This window comes from Lytechinus pictus, chromosome 12, assembly GCF_037042905.1.
Source record: "Lytechinus pictus isolate F3 Inbred chromosome 12, Lp3.0, whole genome shotgun sequence".
Taxonomy (NCBI): Eukaryota; Metazoa; Echinodermata; class Echinoidea; order Temnopleuroida; family Toxopneustidae; genus Lytechinus; species Lytechinus pictus.
The window spans coordinates 9,975,066-10,000,068 of record NC_087256.1 but is presented as its reverse complement, the minus strand read 5'-3'; the positions used below and the strand labels follow the sequence as shown (position 1 = coordinate 10,000,068).

Sequence of the window (25,003 nt, the reverse complement as noted above, 5' to 3'; positions counted from 1 at the left end):
GTTGATGACAAAGAGACCAAAAGTATACCTTGAATTCTTAGAAGAATTTATAAGGAACCAAAATCGAACTTTTATAAGCTTTCACTTTCAGGATTATGATTTTTGAATTTCCCGGCCCGCGATCCTCCTAAAAAATGTGTTGTCAGGCCTTTGTTTTGTCACATGACCCACCCTGAACCCAGCTAGCTAGCTAGCTGGAGCGCTAGCTCGCGCTTGTGTTTTCATTCAAACGCTCGGCGGCAATTCACTTCCGTGTGTGCAGAGAGCTCTGTGATACACAAAAGGACAACTAATTTATTGATTTTGAGGTAGTTGTAGGTCTTGTGAAAGTACAGACTACAGTCACTGGTGTTGCTGTATAACGAAGGCATGGTTTGGTTTTCTTGCTAGTAATTCTGTTACTTTAAAGTCAGTTTTAGAGTCAAGACAAGGCCTTACTTTGTTTTTTTGTTAGCTGGCTGTACCGTGACGTGTGGCCATGGCATGCAGTAACTGAATTCTGAACGAAGAAGGCGCCAGCAACTGTACCGTACTGGCAGACGTTCCTCAACAATCCAAGCTTAACTTCAGTAAGTTCGAAAACGGCGGTAACGTTAGATCGTTGGTCTATGTTAACTCAAGTTTAGACAAAGATCGAAATTTGTTCCATCTGTTTTTATTGGGCACTCAGTCATAATCAAATGTAAATAGTCTATCTAACGTTAGGACTTATAAATCAGTTATTAATGTTACTGTTAGGCATATTAATTGAATGTTAGTTAGGTAACACTGTCAGTGTCACTGATCACAAATCAAACACAGGTCACTCACGAGTCACAGCACTCCCATCCATAATTAACCAGGTCCCAGGAGGCTTCTTCTAACGTAGAGAGTACAAATCATTTAGTAACGTATGCTTACTCTCCACGAAGCCAGGGATTCTATTGCATTCATCTACAGACTACCGGGTCATGGTTGGAACTAGACAGCTGGCAGCCGTCTGTTTCGAGGAGTTTTTTAACTTTTTTTTTTTTTTTTTTTTCTCCTCGTACACAGACGGCTCGCTAGCATGCAGCCACCATTAGGGGACTTGCAATGCAAAATCCCCCCGTCGGGGCTCTTCAATTTTTGTCTTTAATGAATAAAATTTTTGAAAATTAACGCGACCAAAATGCAAATTAATATTCCCTCTTGGCATTAATTGCAAAAAAACTGAGAAAAATCAAGTTAAAAGGAACAAAAACAGTGACTTACCTCGGCTGTCGCGCAAATTCCCTTCCCCGTTTTATCCGATCTTAAGTACATAAACATATTGCCATTGAGTCCCCTGTACAGATCGCGCTAGAACTTCGGTCTCTGTATTTGGTGAGTGAAGCCACGGAGTTCAGCTGAACAACCAACATAACAGAGACCGAAGCTTTTGGTCTAGGTTGGAACTAGACAGCTGGCAGCCGTCTGTTTCGAGGAGTTTTTTAACTTTTTTTTTTTTTTTTTAATTTCTCCTCGAACACAGACGGCTCGCTAGCGTGCAGCCACCATTAGGGGACTTGCAATGCAAAATCCCCCCGTCGGGGCTCTTCAATTATTGTCTTTAATGAATAAAAATTTTGAAAATTAACGTGACCAAAATGCAAATTAATATTCCCTCTTGGCATTTATTGCAAAAAAACGGAGAAAAATCAAGTTAAAAGGAACAAAAACAGTGACATACCTCGGCTGTCACGCAAATTCACTTCCCCGTTTTATCCGATCTTAAGTACATAAACATATTGCCATTGAGTCCCCTGTACAGATCGCGCTAGAACTTCGGTCTCTGTATTTGGTGAGTGAAGCCAACGGAGTTCAGCTGAGCTGAACAACCAACATAACAGAGACCGAAGCTTTTGGTCTAGGTTGGAACTACCCCTTATCGACCACCTAATTTTCAAAGCATCATATCTGCGAAAATATTCATCAGTTTTACCTAGTTTTCGTCTCATTTGTGCAGAAAATTGAGCAGATCAGATTCATATGTTTCGATCGGCGACTCTGATTCAATTGGGGTATATATCGGTGAACAACGAATACGACGGTTTTACATTTGCTCATTTGCACCCTCCTTTTGAAACCGACCACCCGCGATACACTAAGTATGGTGAGACTACCACATATCGACCACCTCTTTTGAAACCGACCACCTTGCGCGCGTTAAAATTATTGCGTATCACAAACGATACGCGCGGGAGAGTAGGCGCAGTGTCCATAGAAACGGTACGTATCGATTTTACGAGAAAAAAAGAAGCAACAAAAAGTAAAAATTTAGTAGAATTAATCAAAATTGTATTGACCAAACCCAAACCCCGCTGAAAAACCAAGAAATCCGATAGGAAACGGCTTTAGAACAAATACCCGTCGTCAATCGTCGAATCATGAGCCGGAGCTCGCACTGGAAGTAGTGAGACGATCATTTAGCATGTTGACGTCATAGAACTGATTTGAAAGAGTAAAAACATTTCGCCACCGCGACAAGAATCGGCCGTAAACTTAGTGTACCGCGGGTGGTCGGTTTCAAAAGACGGGTGCAAATGAGCAAATGGAAAATCGTCGCATTCGTTGATCGTCGATATATACGCGGATTAAATCGGAGTCGCCGAGCGAAACATCGGAATCTGATCTGCTCAATTTTCTGCACAAATGAGACGAAAACTGGGTAAAATTGATGAATATTTTCGCAGATACGATGCTTAGAAGATTAGGTGGTCGATAAGGGGTACTTCCAACCATACTAACTAAGTTTACGGCCGATTCTTGTCGCGGTGGCGAAATATTTTGACTCTTCCAAAATCAGTTCTTTGAAGTCAGCATGCTAAATGATCGAAACGGGGCGGGTTCGGGTCTAGTCAAAACAATTTTGATAAATTCTACTAAATTTTTTACCTTTTTCCCTTCTTTTTCTCTCGTAAAATCAATTCTTACCGTTCCTATGGACACTGCGCCTACTCTCCTGCGCGTATCGTTTGTAATACGCAATAATTTTAATGCGCGCAATGTGGTCGGTTTCAAAAGTGGTTGTCGATATGTGGTGGTCTCACTAAGTCTATACCGCCAAAAACCTCAAACTTTCGCCCCAGAGATTTCTACTTTCCTTCTAAAACTAGTCTAGTAAAAGATCTAGGTCTAGCCCTAAATCCTGTAAATGGGATACAACTTTATTTCCAACATTTCTACGCTATCGATTTCATTTTTAAACAGGAATTCATCAAAATAATGAGAAAAATGTTATGAAAAGATGGGAGAGACTCGCCCGATGTTTACGCCGCCATCTTGTTTCCTATTCTTCTTCCCCAACATTAATACGGACGTGTGCGTCAGATCTAGATCTAACTTAAGAAAAACATTAATTTCTATTTATTTTATTCCACAAAAATTTAAGTTGATAATGACAATGTTCCTTATATATCTTTATGAGTAAATTTAGATCTAAGTTTGCCAAAAATCTCATCAAAATTTTAGAGCAAGGTATGATTTTCTTGACTTGGAAATAAAACCCTGGCCAGTCATTTTCAGATCGAACAAAGAAATGGTGCCCAACGTCTGTGCACCCATTCACCTAACACATGATTGATGAGAAAGGCTGTGTAAATGGACACATGAAATGCCTCAAATTCAACATTTTCCCACTATTTCGAGTCAGATTTTTTAATGAATGTCTGTCTATGTAATTGCAGGTGTAAAGTTTGTGGTCGCTGTGTGTCTTTAAAGTTTTATTAGAATCGCGCAGATACAGGTATGTGCAGACAAGGGCAATGTGCAGATTTGGGGGACCTTACCATACATTGATATGATTTGTTTGGCGTCACTTGTGGCAGTGCCTGGCATGGGAGGCGAAAAGCAAACTGAAATCTGCATCACTATGATTAAAGATAAATGCCAGTTGTAGTAACGATCTCAAAATGACTTGTTACAGAATCCAACATAATGACCACCCAAGTGTCTGTATAAATAAAAAAATATGTGCCAAAGGATTCTGGAAGAAATTGTGTAATTGCTGAGAAATAAGCGTGGATTTGGGCACTTCCGTCGGGTCTTTATTCCAGCAATAATAATATACACTGTCCCACGTGTGCGTATCTGTGTTGGCGATGTTCAGTGTGATGTTTTTTTTTAGCTTAGATGTTATGATTACACAAAGTTCAGTGTATGTAACTACCAGATCTAGATCCACGATGATATAGTAATACTTAACCTTGGTTTTACAGACTTTCTCATGAAATCAGTGTTTTACTGCAACTACTTTCATTTAGCTTTAAGAGTTATACTTTCTGAAAAATTGAGCTAGTTCTATGGTCTACGTCCAGTCCAATTACCGGTATACATATCTTTCAAACACTTTAATAGTAGGGAGATCACAGAATTCTTGAAATTTGAAAGGAATCCCAACAAATGTGGTACAATGATAATAGTAATGTAGTATGCCAAGTTGAGTATGCTTATCATGACTGAGTAATGCCTCCATTTTGAATTACTGCACTTTCACTATTTTCTCTCTTTCTTCTATTAGATACGATTTTTTTAAATACAACTTTGAAGGAGTTTCCCATTTGTTTGCCTTGATCAGTTTCCTCGTTCAAGTCGAAGTCAAACTGCTTTAGAGTTCTGTTAAAGTCTTCCCTGAATCAAGCTGGATTATTTGGACGAGTGTGATACCATGGAACGCAACAAAAAGAAGCTAACGTTACCACTAAGCAGCGACAACATATTCTCACCATGCTTCTCCCAGACCCAGGCCAGTCCGATCACGGCATTATCAATGTCAATGGTCACACTCTCATGGTAAGAAACAGATCACTCACAAGTTTATTCATTAATACTCCTCTAAACCTATTTTAGGGCAATGTCGTCCTAGTTCTATATTTTTTTCACTACAGTTCAGTTTCTTGGATGGGCACCCAAATTTCAAAGACCTGGGTCCCGTAGCACTAAGGTTAGCGATTACGCGTACGCTTGATTTTCATGGTTAATTGCACATTTAAGTCAGTGCAATCAATCGTTAAAAAAAAAGTTCTACGGTGACTACTAAGCTTTTTGTTACAGGCCCCAGCAGTGTTTATTTGATTGATCTTGTTTTAAAATTTGAATTGTGTGTAGATAGGAGTAACAATCTAATGTGGCATTGCTAGACTCTTGCAATCAATCGCAAGTCGGTTTTTGGTTCCCTAATCAATCATAAATCTCACATGTAATTGCATCCTCCCACCTGGGGAGCGTTTCATGAAAGGACTTGTCGGACGTTTTATCTGACAAGTCCCATTTTATCCGACAGTTATCATAGTAACAGTACCTCTCAGCCAATCAACATCAGAGAAAGATGCCAGATCTGACAACTTGTCGGATGAAAATGTTGATGAAACACTCCCCGGATTGCCAGTTTGTTTCTTGCAACAAGAAGTAAAACTCAATTCCCCTCATTTGCAATAGGTGTATCAATTGTAATTTTCCAACAGATATATGCAATTACATGTAATTGCTAATATTTTCTTGCAACACCCCGAAAGTGTAGCATATAGGTGAGAGAAATTCACCATAGATATCTTTGTCTGTCTTTTTTGTAGCATGGGTGGTACTCCCAAGAGGAGACTGTCAATGTCAAGTATAGGGGAAGCTTCTCCTGCCCCTCCCAGTTTCTCAAGGCATTCTTCACATAGCTCTGGTAAGTGGTATCAAGACATCAAGAGCTGTTACAGCAACGGCTGTTGATGTGTTCCTTGGTGTAGGACTAAGAGGGACTATTAACTATATGCTAACACAATATTGTATTGGACTCTAGTCTAGTACAAGGTCTTGATATTTCACTCTTCCTGAAAGTGATACAGAACAGGTAGGAATACTAACTTTCAGAATTGGCATCATTCTCAATGTGCGTTAATGAATTGTATGTTATAATTATAAATTTCATCTTTGACCCCTGTCACATCCAGCATATGCTGTCTTTTTGTGCACGCAACAGTTTAATATTTTCCTGGTATCGACTCATTTGGGGACACCATAGGCAGGTTTCTACTATTAGCCCAGTTTAAGATATTGATAGGATAGGAATATTTCTTTTTACCACAACTAAAGTAGAAGTGGCCTTAGGTTCAAGATCCTGAGCACTGTAATAGAAAGGGCGACGCAGTGACAAATCAGTCCTTACAATTATTGTCTCTTTTCCCATGGCTGGCCATAGACAATTGCTTGCTTATATTTCTAATTTTACCGATATCATTATTAACTTTTTTCGTAAATCGAAACTTTTTTGTTCCCTTTTGCCTCATTGACACTTTCCTCCTTTTGTTTGATTGTCAGGTGTGAGTGTAGGAACCCCAAGCCCGTGTGAATCCCCTCTTATTCATGGACAGTAAGTAGAACAACCTTTTCCACTTCCAGGGTTTCAGGACAAGTTGGATGGTAACCTCTAAATATTGTGACATTAAATCTTCAATAAATAAATGAAATTGGGTACAGGTATAGGTACTTCTTCATCTCTATACTTTTTTTTTTTTTGGGGGGGGGGAAGGGTGATATGTGGGTGGGGAGGTGTTTTAGACAATATGTGTTAGACCTTACAGTATTACACTGATAGGAATAAGTGGGAAAATTCCAACTCAACAGGGTCCAAGATAAAGGATCAGGGAACTCAAACTGACTCCCTCTTTATATTGCACCTGTATATGAAGCTTAGCTAGATTTTGAACCTTACCCAAAGCAGCATCGTGCATTCGTGCAGCCCCATTTTTTTAATGCCGTTTTTAAACAAACTAAAATTGTAGAAATTGTTTTGTTAATGGAGGTATGCATATCTCACGGGAACAGTGGAAATTTTTCAAAGCAACTACAGTCAGGAGCATAGATGAGGTTCAGGTGAGCTGATCATACCTATGAAATATTATTCAACTGATATTTGAAGAGTATGAAGAGCATGTTTGTCATACATAAACTGGTAGTAATATAAACATGAGTAATATCTAGTGCCTGTTTTGTTCAGAGTCAAAACTATGGTAACTTTGACAACTAGCAAAGCTCAACAGCCAATAACAATCAAGGTTTCCATGGTAGTTGTCAATTGGCATAATGGCAAAATAACCATAGATGTAAGTTTGTAAGTCTATAAAGCGGGCCCCATATCTGGGTATTGTACAAGTAAGTGCCAGGGAATATAGAACAAGTCTTGAAACACGGGGACTGTAATCAAAACTTGATTTTAATGCCAGTTAGTGTCTTGGAAGTCCTTTTCCGCAAAGACAGATATGAAGGAAAGAATAATGGCCTGTGTAGGGACAGTGATTTTCCGCGATCGCGGAAAACGGACGGAATTCACGGAATCGGCCTTTTGAAACGGAAAGTGGCTTTTCAAACGGAAAATCACGGAAAACATGTTTTTTCTCAAAATGCACAAAATAGCAACAAAAATTACTCCCAAATCCTCAACAAAATACGAATATCAACTGGAAAAAACACGATCTCACTTTGCTACAACAATCATGACAATCAACACATCGTACCTACACTCGAGCCCCTCGATCGTATCTAAATTAGTTTACACTCACGTCTGCATATAAGGCAGAATACGGCCGTGTGTTGCTGCCCTCTGCGTTCGGTCATAATATCATGATCACGGTGATTCAACAAATCCAAAATGGCGGATAGGTGGAAGTCGTCGACTGATCAAAACCATGTCCGAAAAGTCCCCAAATCAGTGATAAAACCTCATTTAACCATAAAATAATGCTAATAATATGAAAGGTGAGGATTTATTTATGTTGATAGTTTTTGAGCTCGAATCTCTTTGATTTAAAAGCGATGATAGTACATTGGCAGATGCAAATTTTGACATCGCTACTCATTGCTTATTGGTTTTCTATGTAAACGGAATCGTCACTTTTTCATGTACACAAAGTCTATGGGGAAACGGAATTTCCGTTTTTAGACATGCTGAAACGGAATTTGAGATTTTCTGAAACGGAAAAGGCAATTTTTAGAAACGGAAAATCACTGTCCCTACCTGTGGCTATGCATGCATAGGTGTGAAAGAAGTGGATGGGGGGGATGTAGTCTGATGAGTGATGTCTTACATTTTTCTCAAATTTTGTTTTTATCCATAGATTTCAACCAATCAACCCCTCCGATGAACAACAGGAATCAACACGGTAAGAATGACAGATCATTTAATTCTGTATCATAATCATGAAGACCAGCGAATAAAGTATAAAATAAGTTTTAATGTATAAGAATTCAATACCCCTTTTCTTATTAATTGCAATGTTTGGACATTCTGTATAGATATCTGCTAGAAAGGGTTGAAGTTTTTTATTTTCTCTGAGTGAAAGCATCGTAATCTAGTGATTTTGACTCTTGCCTTTCAATCTGAGGGTCATCCAGGATGGCTTTATTTCTGTCAACAAGATATATATCCACAGTGTGCTGCACTCGACCCGGGTATAGTGAATGATTACCAAGTAGGAAAAGTCATTCCTTGAAATACTTGTGCACTGGGATGGCAGCTATGCTACAGCTATGGTAATGATTACATTTAGTTCCTTGAGCACTCAGCCATGTGGATATGAGCACTCTACAAATTGCAATACTAATACTAATATTGTTATGTATTACAGACATAGTACTCAGTTTAGACGGTTCAACTCAATGCCACTGCGGTTACAGCAACACCAGGAGAGCCCATCGCTTCAGATGTTCCATAGACCAAGGTTAATACGACAGCAAGGGCTTGTTGAGTCTAGGAAGGAAGGAGATATGGAAGAAGGATTATGGATGAAACCAGCTGGCAGAAGGAAAGACAGTGATATTGGGGAGAAGGAAGTAGAAGAGGGAAAGGCTGATTGTATGAAGGTATGTACCAGAGGATCTTTAGGTTTGATGGCTGGGGTATATATTGCATAATTCATTGGATACCTTTACGATAATGCCCAAAGTGTCTAAGCCATGTCAGAGTTATTGGGGGAGGGATTCTGATTGAATATCAGAGATTTGAATCTGGTGTTCTGATAATTGGATGTCTGGAACCTGGAAAAAAATTGTAATGAAAATGCACAATATTCTGCATTTGATATAGAAAATAGATCAGTTTTCTTTTCCCTGAACCTCTATGGTATGGTGGTAGGCAAGTTTCCGACCCCACCACTTAAAAGTCTCTGATGACTACCCTGATCACCTATCACCACAATTCATTCCCATTTCCATTCAGCTTGACCTGCCATCCCCTGATGAAGTTGAAGAAGCAACCTTACCATCAGAAGCATTCACCTTCGTTATGCCCAGACCTCTGTCCTCTCGGCAAGCCTCGTCAAGATCAACGTCTCTGAGTTTTGCACCGGCAGGACCTAGACCAATATCTGCTCCAGCCACACTGGTAAGTGGGCTAAAATGCCAATTGGTCTACATCCACTTTGTCTACATTCCCTTTGGTATCATCCCACTTGGTCCATCCTTGTTCCTCTACAAGCAGTTTGTCTACTCATCATTTTGTCTAATTACCACTTTGCCCATTCAGCATTTTGTCTAATTTTCAGTAAGGCTTTACCTAGTTTGTTTAAAGGTCAAGTCCACCGCAGTGAAGTGTTGATTTGAATAAATAGAGAAAAATCAAACTAGCAAAACGCTGAAAATTTCATCAAAATCAGATGTAAAATAAGAAAGTTATGACACTTTTAAAGTTTTGCTTATTTTTCACAAAACAGTGATATGCACAACTCAAATGAGTAAGTCGATGATGTCCCTCACTCACTATTTCTTTTGTTTTTTATTGTTTGAATTATACAATATTTCATTTTTTATAGATTTGACAATAAGGCCAAACTTGACTGAATCATAAGGGTATTAAACAATGCTCATTCCACATGTTCAGGGATGAATTAATCGTTGTTTCACTTGACAATGAGGAGAAAAATAGAATATTCCCTATTTCATATAATGAAATACACAAGAAATAGTGAGTGGATGACGTCATCAGTCTCCACATTTGCATACCCACCAGGATGTGCATATAACTGTTTTGTGAAATTAAGCAAAACTTTAAATTGTCATAACTTTCTATTTTACATCCGATTTTGATGAAATTTTCAGTGTTATGCTTGTTGGATTTTTCTCTTTTTATTTGAATCAACTTTTTCTTGGGGTGGACTTGTCCTTTAATATCCACACTCCGCTTGCTCTATATGATTATGAACCGAATTTTCATTTGACAAAATGCAAAATAGTAATTAGACCAATTGGTAATTAAACCATCTGGGCATTGGAGTAAATGACAGTTAGGCCAAGTGATAGGTGGCCAAACATTGATTGGAACAAATTGAAAATAGACCAAGTGTGTCTTGCCATGAAGGTGTAAGATGATCTGAGAATTGGACTATCTGCTAGTAGACCTAGCAGATAAAGACTGTAAGATCACCTATGGCACTTTGCACAAAGAGTTGCTATCAAATGCTCTTTCTGCAATGGGTCTCCAGAAGGTGAAGAAGAGTGGTTGCTGACTTTGTGTTGGTGGTCATAGGAGTGGTGTTGTTGATGGTGAAAATGATAATGGAAAATTTAAAATAATGATAGAAAGAAGCAATGATTACCATCGACCTCCCTATCGTAGCGAACAAGTTTTGCTTTTGTAAACCTTTTCAGCTATTGGTTTTGCCACTTGTGTTTGATGAGCTTCAAGTTTGGCAAGGCATCACTTTATTAATCTGTTTTTAATAACGGAATGTCTGCTTGTATGTAATTTCATGCAAATATGATTTTTGGGGATGATCTAGATGTATATTTCAAATTAAAAGGCCTACTTTTTATCATATAAATCTCCAGCTTGATGGTGAGGATGAGGATGACGTTATTGAACTTCAAGAGGATCGTCTAACAAGCTCCCATGATGATGATGATAACGATGATGGATTCTTGGATTGCTTTGAACCATATTCACAAGAGGTATGACAAAGATACTGGTGTAGATAAGAATGAGGATGAAGGTGATGATGAATGGTGTTCGTGGATAGCATAAACATGGATGGTAGTGACTATGATGAAAATTGTGAATTACAAGGACATCTAAAACTTGCAAAACCGTAAAAGGAGATCACTTAACCCTAAATAGACTGGGCTATTTTGATGCCTAAGAAGACTGGGGGGGGGGGGCTGATTCAGCCCCCCCCCCCTATGATCTCGGCCGTCGACCAAGCGATCGCGACAAAAATTGGCACGTGCATTACCCATGGCATAATCTCCAAGACTGTAGGATCAAATTTTCCGAAAAATCTCATAATTCATTAATTATGCTAATTTATGCGTAAAATCAAAGATTTGCTCTAATTAACTAAATAAGGCCTCTAAACTGCTAATTTTTTATTCACAGACTCTTTGAAGGATTCTGATCAAATGTACTTTAAAAAAAATTCAATATCACAATTCTTTTCTTATGTATTTTATTGTTTTTAAAATTTCTTATGTATTTCTCTGTTTTTCGACTTTTTGTTTTTTATTGTTTTTTCAATGGAAATCGTCCGCTACTTTATTCTGACCATAAACAAGATGAAATTAATAAAGTTTGATTAGTAAAATTGAAAATAATGATACATTTATGAATTTTGGCTAAAAACACAATTTGCATTGGATTTGTACACAAATTCACGTTTTTGAGCAATTTCGGGCCGACATGCACTTACAAAATGTTGCGTAATTTCGGAACCATGTACCCGGGTGTCGCAAATTTGGTCTCAAAAGTTGCGCAAGACTTGAAAGAAAAAAGTCATGGAACAAATAGCGCCAGCTTTTCGCGTTACAGATTTATCGCGAAAAATGTCGAGGGGGGGGGGCTCCCCAGTCTTTTTAGGGTTAAGCCTGTCATTTAAGATAAATGCCTGTTGTGGTAACAATTTCAAATTGAGTTTGTATAGAATTCAATAAAATGACCACACAAGTGTCTGTATGAATTTGAAAAAAAGGTATGTGCTGAAGGATTCTGGAAGAAATTGTATAATTGCTGAGAGATTAGCATGCCATTTCACCAAATTGTTAGGTCTTTTTCCCAGAAATAACTGACATTGTCCTACATGTGTTGGTTATCTTCAGTGTGATCTTTTTTCAGCTTATATTGAATAATTTCACAAAGTTCAGTTAAAGTTACTCCACCAGATCTGGATCTAAGTAATGATATGGTGACAATTAAACCTTGGTTTTACAGACATCACATGAAATCTGTGTTTTTTACAACTATATTCACTTATCTTTAGCCATTTTCTACTTGTCCCTTGATAATGATGATGATGAAGATGATTGTAGGGATGATGAAGAGGATGATAATGAATTAATGAGTGATTGGGTAGTGGCTAAATTTGCGATAGTAGCAATTTATCTCTTCTTTTTTTCTTTTTTTAAAGAAAAAAATATTGTTCTTATATTCATGTATTTTAAAATCATATTTCTAAAGGTTCCACGTGAAAGCATGTGACAACATTTTGGGCATTGCTTGGGTGGAACTCACACTCTGTCAGTCTAGTCTTAGTATCAAGATGGTATGCACGTTTCTTTTCAATAGTTTGATGTATCCCCCTCATCTTAGGGTTCATCCTCTGCACCTGATGGATTAGCTGGTCTAATCCATGGGACCCTCATTAATCCCACCAAGGCTAACTGGTCTCCAAGCCATGTATCTTCAGCTGAATCCTCCCAGTCAGAGAACGGTAAGTTGCCGAGAAGATACATGCAGATCAGTCTTATTTGGATCCATCTCGCAGCTAGAGGGAAAGTTGTTGAGACACTTCAAAATTTTTGCAGCCAATTTTATGATACTTTTTGTCTTTTCCTTTCTTTTCTTTTACAACATATTCAGTTATAATGATGAATTTGACCTTGGGGTGGTGCATGAATGTAAACATGACTAATTTTTAATACTTCTGACATCTCTCCATTTTTTTTTTTTGTAATGCAGAGAGATGATTTTACAGAGAACTTGTTTTGTTTGAAGTGTCAAATTTCAGCATGATTGAAAAAAACAGATGACACATCGATTTGTCCGTCTCCATTTATTGTCTCGCCCACCAGAGGTGAAGGCAAGACTTAGGGATCCAAATGTCGTCCGTCGTCCGTCCGTCACAAACCTAATGACACATAACTCCACAACCGTAAGTCGATTTTCAACCAAACTTGGATGGTAGATGGACTTGGGGGACCTGCATGTTATGCTGCAGTCGGTGGTCACATGGTAAGGTCAAAGGTCATTTTCAGGTCAACGTTAAAGTTTACATGCAAGACTCTCTTATGACACCTAACTCCGCAACCGTAAGTCGCTTTTCAACCAAACTTGGATGGTAGATGGACTTGGGGGACCTGCATGTTATGCTGCAGTCGGGGGTCACATGGTAAGGTCAAAGGTCATTTTCAGGTCAACGTTAAAGTTTACATGCAAGACTCTCTTATGACACCTAACTCCGCAACCGTAAGTCGTTTTTCAACCAAACTTGGGTGGTAGATGGACTTTGGGGACCTGCATGTTATGCTGCAGTCGGAGGTCACATGGTAAGGTCAAATGTCATTTTCAGGTCAACGTTAAAGTTTACATGCAAGACTCTCTTATGACACCTAACTCCGCAACCGTAAGTCGCTTTTCAACCAAATTCGAATGGTAGATGGACTTGGGGGACCTGCATGTTATGCTGCAGTCGGAGGTCACATGGTAAGGTCAAATGTCATTTTCAGGTCAACGTTAAAGTTTACATGCAAGACTCTCTTATGACACCTAACTCCGCAACCGTAAGTCGCTTTTCAAACAAACTTGGATGGTAGATGGACTTGGGGAACCTGCTTGTTATGCTGCAGTCGGAGGTCACATGGTAAGGTCAAAGGTCATTTTCAGGTCAACATTAAAGTTTACGTGCAAGGCTCTTATGACAAGTGTTATTCCATCCCAGTCATTTCACAATGAAGTTTCGATATAATTCTCTTGCGTGCCCTCGCAAATCACGATATTTCTGGTCATTTTCATAAGTGGGCGAGACACAAAATTGCTTTTGCCTTGTTTTCAATTGTTTTGTCAAACATCATCAAGATTAATCCATGGTACATGGGTTTATTGCCTGCTCTACACTGCGATTGACCTTTTTACATTCGACAGCCCCTCTTTAAGAACTTTGTTAACGGTCTGTATTATGCGTTTTTTAACAAGAATCCTTCAAAAAGGAAAAATGCATCTATATATAGAAGCTTTCCTGCATTTTGAATTTTGTCATCTATTATAAAATGTGAGAATTGGTAATTTAAAGAGGCGTTGGTTTCCTGCGGGCAGAGATGCGGCTCAGACTTTTGACAATCTACCTTAACTGCATTTATGAATTTCTTGCGAGGTTGACTACCTATTCAAGTATCATAAGTCAACATCCCTTCTTCTAAATTACATTTTTGTCCTTCCTAGCTCTGCAACGTGGTGCAGACTGCAACACTTTGCGAACAACGCCCTCTGGTGCTCCCAGATGCAGGAAGGGCATCTTCAAGGTTCCCAGTCAACCAGTACTAGCCAGGCGAAACTCATCCTTCCTCAAGCGCACGGAGCGCCCCCAGGACACGCCCAGTCCTATCCAAAACAAACGTCCTCGCAGCTCATCTGTTGCAAGTCCTCAAATCACCACTCCTCATCAACAGGCAGAAAAGAAGGTGAGGTTGATTGGTTGCTATGTGAAGGGTAGTCTTTCATCAAAGCTTCCTGCTCTAGAGTCTATCTGGTCTGATGCTGGATATAGTCTGATAAATAAATTTTAATAATTTCATGCCCCAATACGGACCAATTAGTATTCTCCTTCCAAAGTCGATATGGTGAAAAATAAAACAAAATTATATCAATGGAGCCTTGTTGCAAGGCTATTGATATTAAAGGCTTGCTATTTTTATTCTTTCTCCCAAAACAAGAACATTTTCTGGCATTGAACAGATGTTTGCTAGTATAAATAAATAAAATGATATGTGTCAATCTAGCTAAAAACCCATGACATTTTAAGGAGAAATATATTGATTATGAATATGGTCTTATTATATATAAGTGGAAAGGTCATGATGTGGGGATTATCATTTGGTCATTCAAAAATAACGAAAGTAATACATAAGGAGGAAATCGCCAATTTTCTGGCATTGAACAGATGTTTGCTAGTATAAATAAATTTGCTGATATGTGTCAATCTAGCTAAAAACCCATGACATTTAAAGGAGAAATATATTGATTATGAATATGGTCTTATTATATATCAGTGGAAAGGTCATGATGTGGGGATTATCATTTGGTCATTCAAAAATAACGAAAGTAATACATAAGGAGGAAATCGCCAATTAAAAAGCGCTAAAATGCCTCTCCAAAATACGCCTCCCATCGGTCTCTGAATTGACTCGAATTTGATGACGTGTATGAGTGTACGAGAGACGTGATTGGCTCTCCCACGTCAAGCTCCTCTTGCATGCAAAACCTGTTGCGAGGGTACGTTTTCTCCACACTGTCACTGAATACTTCGATCACGAAATGAAAGAAAACCCAGAAGTGTATCTAGATTTTGGATTTTTAAATTGATGATTTTGAAGATGAAGAGAATGATGATGAAGTTTCTAGCTCTAGTGACGTGGATGGAGGTAAATTAGGGGAATTGCGTCTATGATGATGAGTCGGACAATTCAACTTGCATGCCGATTCGCTACCAACTCATGCAGCTGCTAGTGCTAGCTGCACGTAGGCCTACCGCGGGCCAAAATAAATCCATGAAAATTCCAGCCTGACTATGCAGAGTCTCTTCCCTCTGTCAAGGCTCTAAAGAAGGAAAATAATGATATAACTGTACTTACAAACAAGTGAATATATCCGAATCTGAAGGCAAATCAACTCAACGAATAGCAGCAGACGATATTCACCGACGATAAACTTCACGTGGCTGGGATAAATGGATAAATTGTCACTCGTTCTGTTAGATATAATTTCTATCTCATTATTTTGACTAAATTACGAAACTCGGGGAATTATTTATCTATATAAAAATATAGTAACACCTCGTACTATTTTTCAATTATGATAAAACCTTTTTTGAAGCAAAAAGTTGAGGTAAATTAGAATTAGATGTAAAAGATCATCCCCAACATGCGTAGCTCGTATGTGATTGTATTGTAAACAAACCTTCACAAACACACATTGCTTGCTCGCCTTGGCTGAGAGAGTAGATGCATGTGTTGCACAGCTCTCAATCGGCATTTTGGATGGTTCGTTTACAATCACATACGAGCTACGCATGTTGGGGATGATCTTTTACATCTAATTTTAAGTTACCTCAACTTTTTGCTTCAAAAAAGGTTTTATTGTAATGTAAAAATAGTACGAGGTGTTACTATATTTTTATATAGATAAATAATTCCCCGAGTTTCGTAATTTGGTCAAAATAATGAGGTAAATTTATATCTAACAGAACGAGTGACAATTTATCCATTTATCCCAGCCACGTGAAGTTTATCGTCGGTGAATATCGTCTGCTGCTATTCGTTGAGTTGATTTGCCTTCAGATTCGGATATATTCACTTGTTTGTAAGTACAGTTATATAGCATTATTTTCCTTCTTTAGAGCCTTGACAGAGGGAAGAGACTCTGTATGGCTGGTCAAGCTGGAATTTTCATGGATTCATTTTGGCCCGCGGTAGGCCTACGTGCAGCTAGCACTAGCAGCTGCATGAGTTGGTAGCGAATCGGCATGCAAGTTGAATTGTCCGACTCATCATCATAGACGTAATTCCCCTAATTTACCTCCATCCACGTCATTAGAGCTAGAAACTTCATTATCATTCTCTTCATCTTCAAAATCATCAATTTGAAAATCCAAAATCTAGATAACTTCTGGGTTTTCTTTCATTTCGTGATCGCAGTATTCAGTGACAGTGTGGAGAAAACGTACACTCGCAACAGGTTTTGCATGCAAGTGGATCTTGACGTGGGAGAGCCAATCACGTCTCTCGTACACTTATACACGTCATAAAAAAACCCAATTTCGCGGACGTAATTGAGCGTGTTTGAAGCATTCAGAGAGAGAACTTTAAACTATCAATTAAGTGAGTTTCATCGGTCTCCATGATAAATGATGTACACCATCGTGTTCTTCTTATTTTCCCCTTTAATTTGATATATAATTCTTCATTTTTATGATTTTCAATATATTTCTACTTTAAGAAGAAAAAACTTTTATAACTCCTTGAATCAATGAAGAATTTTAGGAAGAAATTGACAGAATAAGATGAGTCATCTTATTGAGTTTGATTTTCAATGATCCATGCTTACTGTACAAGACCTGTTGAAACTTAAAACAGTTTCTGAAATGGACTGACAAAAAGTGCCTCTACTTTCAGTTTTATGAGTTAAATCAAGTCTGTCAATGAAACAATTTTGTACATTTTGATTTTGAATTGAACTAGCAGATTTTTTATTTTTTGAGGCCAAAAAAACAAGAAAATTGTTTTTGTTTTTTTACATAGAGATGATACATTAGCTTGTAAGCTATTACTCTTGTAAATTTTTTTCTAGATTCCATGGAAGTTGAGATTAAAAACAAAATAGACACGATTTTCCAAATAGCTTTGATCTTTATAGTGTGCTGTTTGCTGATTTATCTTGGTCAAAACCAATTAGTTTTGGTCACGTTTTTGTCAGGGCACGTGTTCTTTTTATTTAATCCTGGATAAAATTTTCAAGCCAAAGATGTAAATGTGTTTGTAATAATGTCTTAGCTGAAGCCTAGTCAAAAGACAAAAGAAATTTCAAGATTTTTCACAAAGAATAGAAAATACTTTACGTACGTGTGTTTTGCCCATGAAATGCATTTTGTAGAGCTTCACTGAAAATCCAGGCTATGCTTTATCTTGTAGTTCATCAATATGTTTGGTCATGCTTTATAAGGCTATAGATATTAACCCTAGTCAAAGGGCAAAATTGTTGTCCAGACAATGATGAATTAGTGCTACAGTATTATCAATGAACGTCATTCTAAATTGACCAATGATATGCTATTCATTAAAATACATGAGAAAAGAAAGTGGGTTAAGCTTAAGCCTGGAATATAGGTGGGGCTATACAGTGCCTCCCATATAAAATAATACCGAGATTCAGTGTATTTTTTTGCGATCAAGATCATAAATTTACTTCATGAAATGTACATAAACGGAAAGATATGCTTCTCTTCTTTCATTTAAAGCCATTTCAATGGTCATAATGCATGCATGACTGAGTTAGAACAATGGAAAGTGGTGTTACCAAATTTTTATTTGCATGACCAAATTGCGATTTTGAGTTAGTTTTTTCTTGCGTTTAATGCTGTCTACTCGGAAAACAAAGTTCATATCTTAAATATTCATTTTTCTTCTTTCATATGAGACATCACACGTTAAATATGATTGATGTATGGTCGAGAAAAAGGTGCCTTAAAACATGCTCGATTACTACCTATTCGACGGATCTTTGAAAAACAGAACACCCAGTGGCTTAAGTTTAGATTTATGAAGTGGGGTTGCCAAAAAATACGCTAAAATGAAAAAAATATGTGATTTTGTTCTGAGTTCACGAACTTTATTTACTAGCAAATTTAGGATGGCATCTTCAAAAGCAATAAAAAAGCAAAATTTTCACTATCAGACTTACGGCAAAACAGGTGCCATGCAGTGTTTTGAAAAATAGTACCCGGGGATATCAGAGTTTCAGTGAACTGGATATGTATTTTCTGAAGCGCTGTGACAGTGATTCTAAAAATTCCACTCAGTAACACGTCAGAAAGCAACAATGTGTGGAAGTAAAAACTACAGCTGCACTAGCCTGGCTTTCTGGATACTATGCAGGCATGGATGGGCGCGGACGGGAGTGATTTTCATATTTGGAGTCGCTCCATACTTGGCAGTTGTGAGAGCGATTCAAAAGCACACGAGAGCAGAATCGCTCGTCGCTCCTGTCTGTTTTCAATGCTGATCCAATGATATGAATAGATAGTTGTGTACCCATTCAGACTCTGTCTTAGGATGTGTTCAAAATTAATTTCCAAATTTAAAGAGCAATATGAATCATGGTACAAAATGCAATTATAAAATTCAGATAGAAAGAGAAACGAAGTGTGCGTTCATTTTCCCCCCATTCCTGGTTGTAAAAGTAAATTTCTTTCACATCTTGATTCAGGCAAATATTCAAATCCCCAAAAAGGTGTGTTTTGAAAGACAATCGGCTTCAATTTTATGACCTTCAGCATCGCAAATGCATCAAAATGAGACAATTGAGTTTTCAAATCTCTTTCAGTGTGCTCTTGCAGTGGAAGCTTACACATTACTTTGAAAAATGTGTGCCAGAGTTGACATTTCTTGTGATGAGTCAGAGATGATTCTGATACTGAGCCTTAAAAGAAAGAGAATTCATTTCTTTTCAAGGAATCTGTTCTTTATATTACCTCTGTGTGGCACATATGAAATTGTGACTTTTATGTCAAAGTTATAACTTTTGAGCTTCTGGATTACTACTTTTTACCTTTGAATGTTGGCAGCTCTGTCAGTTTTGTATACACATGTAAGTTGCGTTTTAGTATCTTATTTCTTGTTGCTGTTTAAATTTGAAAATCGTCATTGAACACACCGTAACTTATACGCAAAACTACTGCATTGACACTTGTAGCATGTCAAGCTGCACAGCCCTGTAAAATACTAATAAAATCTGTCTTAAATTTTCTGTTAAGTTAAGTTCGTCTTGTATTTCTTTGCCTTTAGACGTCACCAAAGAGCAGGTCCTGTCTCAATCGCTCTCTGTCCATGCTGTCCCCTCACGATCCCTACTTCAGGAGAATTGACCAGGCTTTATCAGTAGAGGGCAGTCAAAATAACTTAACGGGAGATCGCACAAAGGTATTTCAAGCTTTTATTTATCTTGTATGCTAGTCTGAAAGTTCTCTTATAAATTAACAAGAAATGAATTTTCCCTTTCTTTTTCCAAATATGGCTTTGAACTATACTCTAAGAATGTGACAACTTTTTCTTCTCAATTTTGATAAAACGCTAATAGCTTCTGCACTTTCTTTGGGAAAAAGATTTAGTGTTTTTTTTTCCGTCTTATGCTCTTTTTGTAACTAAGTTTCATGATTAAATTCAAATAAATTGGAGCCAAGCAACATTTGTTGCTTAAATTGATGAAACACCAAAAGCTCCACCCATCGCGAAGGGAACTGCACCTCACCCTCCCCCTTCCCTTATTGGGGTCCCTCATACTACGCATGGATCAAAAATCTTATATCGATATTTCAATTGTTTATTGCTCTTGCAGGCTTGCTGTCTACCTCTGGTTACAGGCAAACAGAAGGATCTAAAGTGTGTTAGTCCAGAGACAATGAATCGCCTACTCAGGTCAGAATACAGCCAGGAGATTGGTGAATGTCACGTCATTGACTGTAGATATCCATACGAATTCAATGGAGGACATATAAAGGTGAGTGAAGAAATGTTTCCAGTCTCCAATAGATGTGTCTCAATTTGAGATTGATGTACTTGAAATGGTAACTTTGATATCCAATTGTAACTTTCATGGTGAAAATGCTCAATGATGTAATAGAGCAGTTCTCACAGTTTTGTAATAGTCTACCTATATAGTTTATATATGAATATTGGCATGGGAAATTCCTAATAGTAAATACAAGTATATGCAACAACCCAATTCACTAGGCAGGTGTTTTTTGTGTGTGTGTTCATGAAAACAGTAATACATGTACATGTAGGCTTTAGTGCTGTAGCGAACCTGTTAAACTGAACAGAAGTTCGCCGAACACAAAGGCTTGGTTCACAGATTCGATATAAAATGTCAGGCTCGTTGTAGGCGCAGGCACAGTGTAGACTGAGTGACGTGTAAGACATGAGTTTGAGCACCCCATGAACTTAGTGTGAAATGAACATTTTTATTGGTTAGAGATTGAAGCCCTCCCCCCCCCAAAAAAAAAAAAAAAAATACATGAATAAGAAAAATAAATAATTTTTTTTTTTCAATAAATAAAGAAAGAATCTGAACAAAATATGAAAGCTTCTGCCTCATTTATGTACTGGGGCCCAAATGTAATTGTTAACCTCTAGAATATTCAGTCTGAACTTAATTTTTTTCAGGGTGCAATCAATATCTATGAAGAGTCAGAACTAAAGAAGAAGTTCCTTGAGAACCCTCTACCACCGCTCCCGTACAACAGGAGACGGGTCTTTGTCTTTCATTGTGAGTTTTCATCTCAACGAGGTCCCAAGATGCTTCGTTTCCTCCGTACTCAGGACCGTTCAGCAAACCTTGAGAACTATCCGGCTCTCTATTATCCTGAGCTGTATCTACTCAATGAAGGTTACAAGGCTTTCTATGAACACAGCACAGTATGTACTTTTCTTCAAAGATTGAATTTAGATTGATTTTATTCATTTATAAGTCTTCTTTTAGAAGGGTGGCTCCATTACTAACTGGTATACTACTGTTCTGTTCTCCTTGGAGGCCCTACAACATAAATACAAATATTACAAACATGAAAAATAAACAATGTGGAGTTGAGACAAACAATTTCACTCACAAGAATTGTCACATTCATTCATTCATTCAAATCTTTTAATGAATTTGAGTTTTATTCATCGATTTTATCATTGAACATGAGTAGGAACAAGAAATGTTTGAAATTATCATGTCTTACAAAATCGTTAAGATATATGTTATTGTGAATACGTCTACATTGGATTTTGCAGGAATTTTGTGAACCCCGAACCTACACCCCAATGAACCACGATGATCACCTTGATGAACTCCGATACTTCAGGGCTCGGTCAAAGTCATGGACGGAGAGGAGTAGACTGAAGATACGCTCCCAGTCTCTCTTCTAACATCAATCTGTCGCCCTCTTGAGATCAGATCAGGATAGTGAGCCTCAATCCATCACCCTTAATGAACTTTGGTGAACTCTGCATAGAGTGCCCGGTCAAAGTCATGAATGGAGAGGAGTAAGACCTAACATACGCTCCCAGTCTCTCTTCTAACCTGTATGTCGCCCTCTTGAGATCGTATCAGGAGAGTTAAAGGATATAGATGGATCTTTAAAGGTGGTATACTTCGTCACCGCTTTGGTACTGCTTTCATGCAGATATGTGTATGATCTCCTGTCTAAATACAATTTTGCATTCTTATCCTCTCCCTGTTTTTTTAAACCCCTTTATATGAAGTTTGCAATAGGGAAATCAAATATTACGGGTAAAGAAGTGAATTATTTTCCTATACTTTCCTATTCCTATGCATTATTACCCACCATAATTGATATTGATATATTTACATCTGTAAGTATAAAATCCTATTGTAATTCACAATATTCTGAACTAGCAATAATTTGTTGGAATATAATGTGTTAAAAAAAAATTTACCTTTTATATTAAGAAGATAATTTTTGTCTCACCTGCATAGCAGAGTGAGACTATAGGCGCCGCTTTTCCGACGGCGGCGGCGGCGGCGGCGTCAACACCAAATCTTAACCTGAGGTTAAGTTTTTGAAATGACAGCATAACTTAATATGTATATGGACCTAGTTCATGAAACTTGGCCATAAGGTTAATCAAGTATTACTGAACATCCTGCATGAGTTTCACGTCACATGACCAAGGTCAATGGTCATTTAGGGTCAATGAACTTAGACCATGTTGGGGGAATCAACATCAAAATCTTAACCTAAGGTTAAGTTTTTGAAATGTCATCATAACTTAGAAAATATATGGACCTAGTTCATGAAACTTATACATAAGGTTAATCAAGTATCACTGAACATCCTGCATGAGTTTCACGTCACATGACCTAGGTCAATGGTCATTTAGGGTCAATGAACTTTGGCCGAATTGGGGGTATCTGTAGATTTACCATCATAACTTTAAAAGTTTATGGATCTGATTCATGAAACTTGGACATAATAGTAATCAAGTATTACTGAACATCCTGTGCAAGTTTCAGGTCACATGATCAAGGTCAAAGGTCATTTAGGGTCAATGAACTTTGGTCAAATTGGGGTATTTGTTGAATTACCGCCATAACTTTGAAAGTGTGTTGGTCTAGTTCATAAAACTTGGACATAAGAGTAATCAAGTATCACTGAACATCCTTTGCGCATTTTAGGTCACATGACCAAGGTCAAAGGTCAATGAACTTTGGCTTAATGGGGGTATCTGTTGAATTACCATCATAACTTGGAAAGTTGATGGATCTTTCTCTTGAAACTTGGACATAAGAGTAATCAAGTATCACTGAACATCCTGTACGAGTTTCAGGTCACATGATCAAGGTCAAAGGTCATGTAAGGTCAATGAACTTTGGCCACGTTGGGGGTATTTGTTGAATTACCATCATATCTCTATAAGTGTATGGGTCTAGTTCATAAAACGTAGAAATAAGAGTAACCAAGTATCACTGAACATCTTGTGCGAGTTATAGTAGTTTTCAAAATCAGCACTGCTGCTATATTGAATCGCGTGATGCAGGTGAGACGGCCAGAGGCATTCATCTTGTCTAACTTTATTCTGCCCTTAATCCTAATATGAGCGGCAAATTTATTGCGAAAAATGTTGAGGGGGGGCCCCCTCAACATTTTTTGCAATAAATCTGCTGCGCAAATTTTTTTTACCTTGTCGCTCACTGACTTTTTACTTTCAAGTCTCACGCAACTTTTGAGATCAAAATTGCTACTCCCAGGTACGCGGTTCTGCAATATTTTTTAAGTGCATGCAGACCAAAAATTGCCCAAAAACGTGAATTCTTTTACTAATCCAATGCAAATTGTTTTTTTAGCCAAAATTCATAAATGTATCGTTATTTCTCCTTTTACCGATTAAAAGACAATGTTGAGAATACCACCCCAGCTGTCTCTTGATACGTCATAGTGATTTTAGATATCTTCACCTTTCTTATGTGACTTAGGATTAGGGTGGTAATTTAGGGGGAGTTTTCAGAATAATGTAACGATAAAGGCTATACCGGGGTAGTTTTAAATATTTTTAGAATAGTTTTATAGGTTATAGCTTTATGTGTTGGTTTTCTATGGGAGCTGTTGATGCTGAAGAAGTCAAGAGAACTATGGAATTTAATTAATATATATATATCAGGAATATTTTAAATCCCTAATTGCTAGTTTACTCTTATTTTTCCTGGTAAAGTAAGGGCTGATATTAATATTCATTTCCAAAATGTTAAGATATCCCTTTTCGGGTATTTTTTGTGTAGAATCACAAAATATAAGCTAGTCTAGTTTAAGTCATCGTTTTTATTTTCAAGAAAATTTAATCTCCCTTACTCTAATTTCCGAGATTCCCAGCTCAGAATAGTCAAAATATTTAATTACTCACGGAGTTTGATTTTCTTTTATTGAATTTGAGAAGAAAAATAATCTTCATTTTGGATTTAACCTTTAGAGAAGCCATGGATTTATTTTTTCATAATTGTATATGTCTGTTCTTTGATCGTTTGTGGCTACATATTATTTGTTGTGGTTTAAATTTTGTTTTTGTTTTTCGATTATATTCATTAATTTTGGTAGTTGTGATTTTTTTTAATGCTCCACATCATGCTAGGTGTAAATATTTCTAACTATGATAGGATGACCTTTGCTAATATATCTGAAATTAAAATTACAGAGGACAGCAAAATTACAAAACAAAATGAGAGAAAAGAAGAGGAAATTGACATTAAAAAAACAATGCTGCCATTGCACAATATGAATTTGATTTTCTTCCCTCTGTGTTTCATATCATGGATGACATTAGCTCTGGTTCTGATTTTACTCTTGATAAAGAACTTTAGAAAAATTGATCAGGACTCTCATTAATGATTTATTTTGAATTCTCATCAATGTTTATTTTAAATTGTATATTCTATTATTCCAAGCATTCTTAATCGATCATGATGAGTGGTTTTGATATGATTTCTTTCATTTTTTTAAATTTAAACTTAACTGTATTATGAAACCACTATTCAAGTTTTGATAATTATGTT

The 25,003-nt window shown here is 37.4% G+C and overlaps 1 protein-coding gene across 2 annotated transcripts; it reads left to right on the top strand.

Annotated features, from left to right (window-relative positions):
• Window positions 1-227: 227 nt before the first annotated feature.
• On the top strand, window positions 228-24,320 carry LOC129273511 (M-phase inducer phosphatase 2-like). Of its 2 annotated transcripts, none has more exons than XM_064108088.1 (14): window positions 228-569; window positions 4,577-4,791; window positions 5,571-5,668; window positions 6,304-6,355; window positions 8,100-8,144; window positions 8,610-8,844; window positions 9,200-9,364; window positions 10,807-10,926; window positions 12,557-12,677; window positions 14,405-14,643; window positions 19,741-19,875; window positions 20,291-20,452; window positions 21,118-21,369; window positions 21,730-24,320. In XM_064108088.1, exons 2-14 carry the CDS (start codon window positions 4,667-4,669, stop codon window positions 21,862-21,864), a joined length of 1,884 nt encoding a protein of 627 aa, XP_063964158.1. In that variant the 5' UTR covers window positions 228-569; window positions 4,577-4,666; the 3' UTR covers window positions 21,865-24,320. The 2 variants fall into 2 exon arrangements, with proteins under 2 accessions (XP_063964158.1, XP_063964159.1); XM_064108089.1 differs by having other exon boundaries at window positions 247-569; window positions 4,520-4,791.
• Window positions 24,321-25,003: the final 683 nt, after the last annotated feature.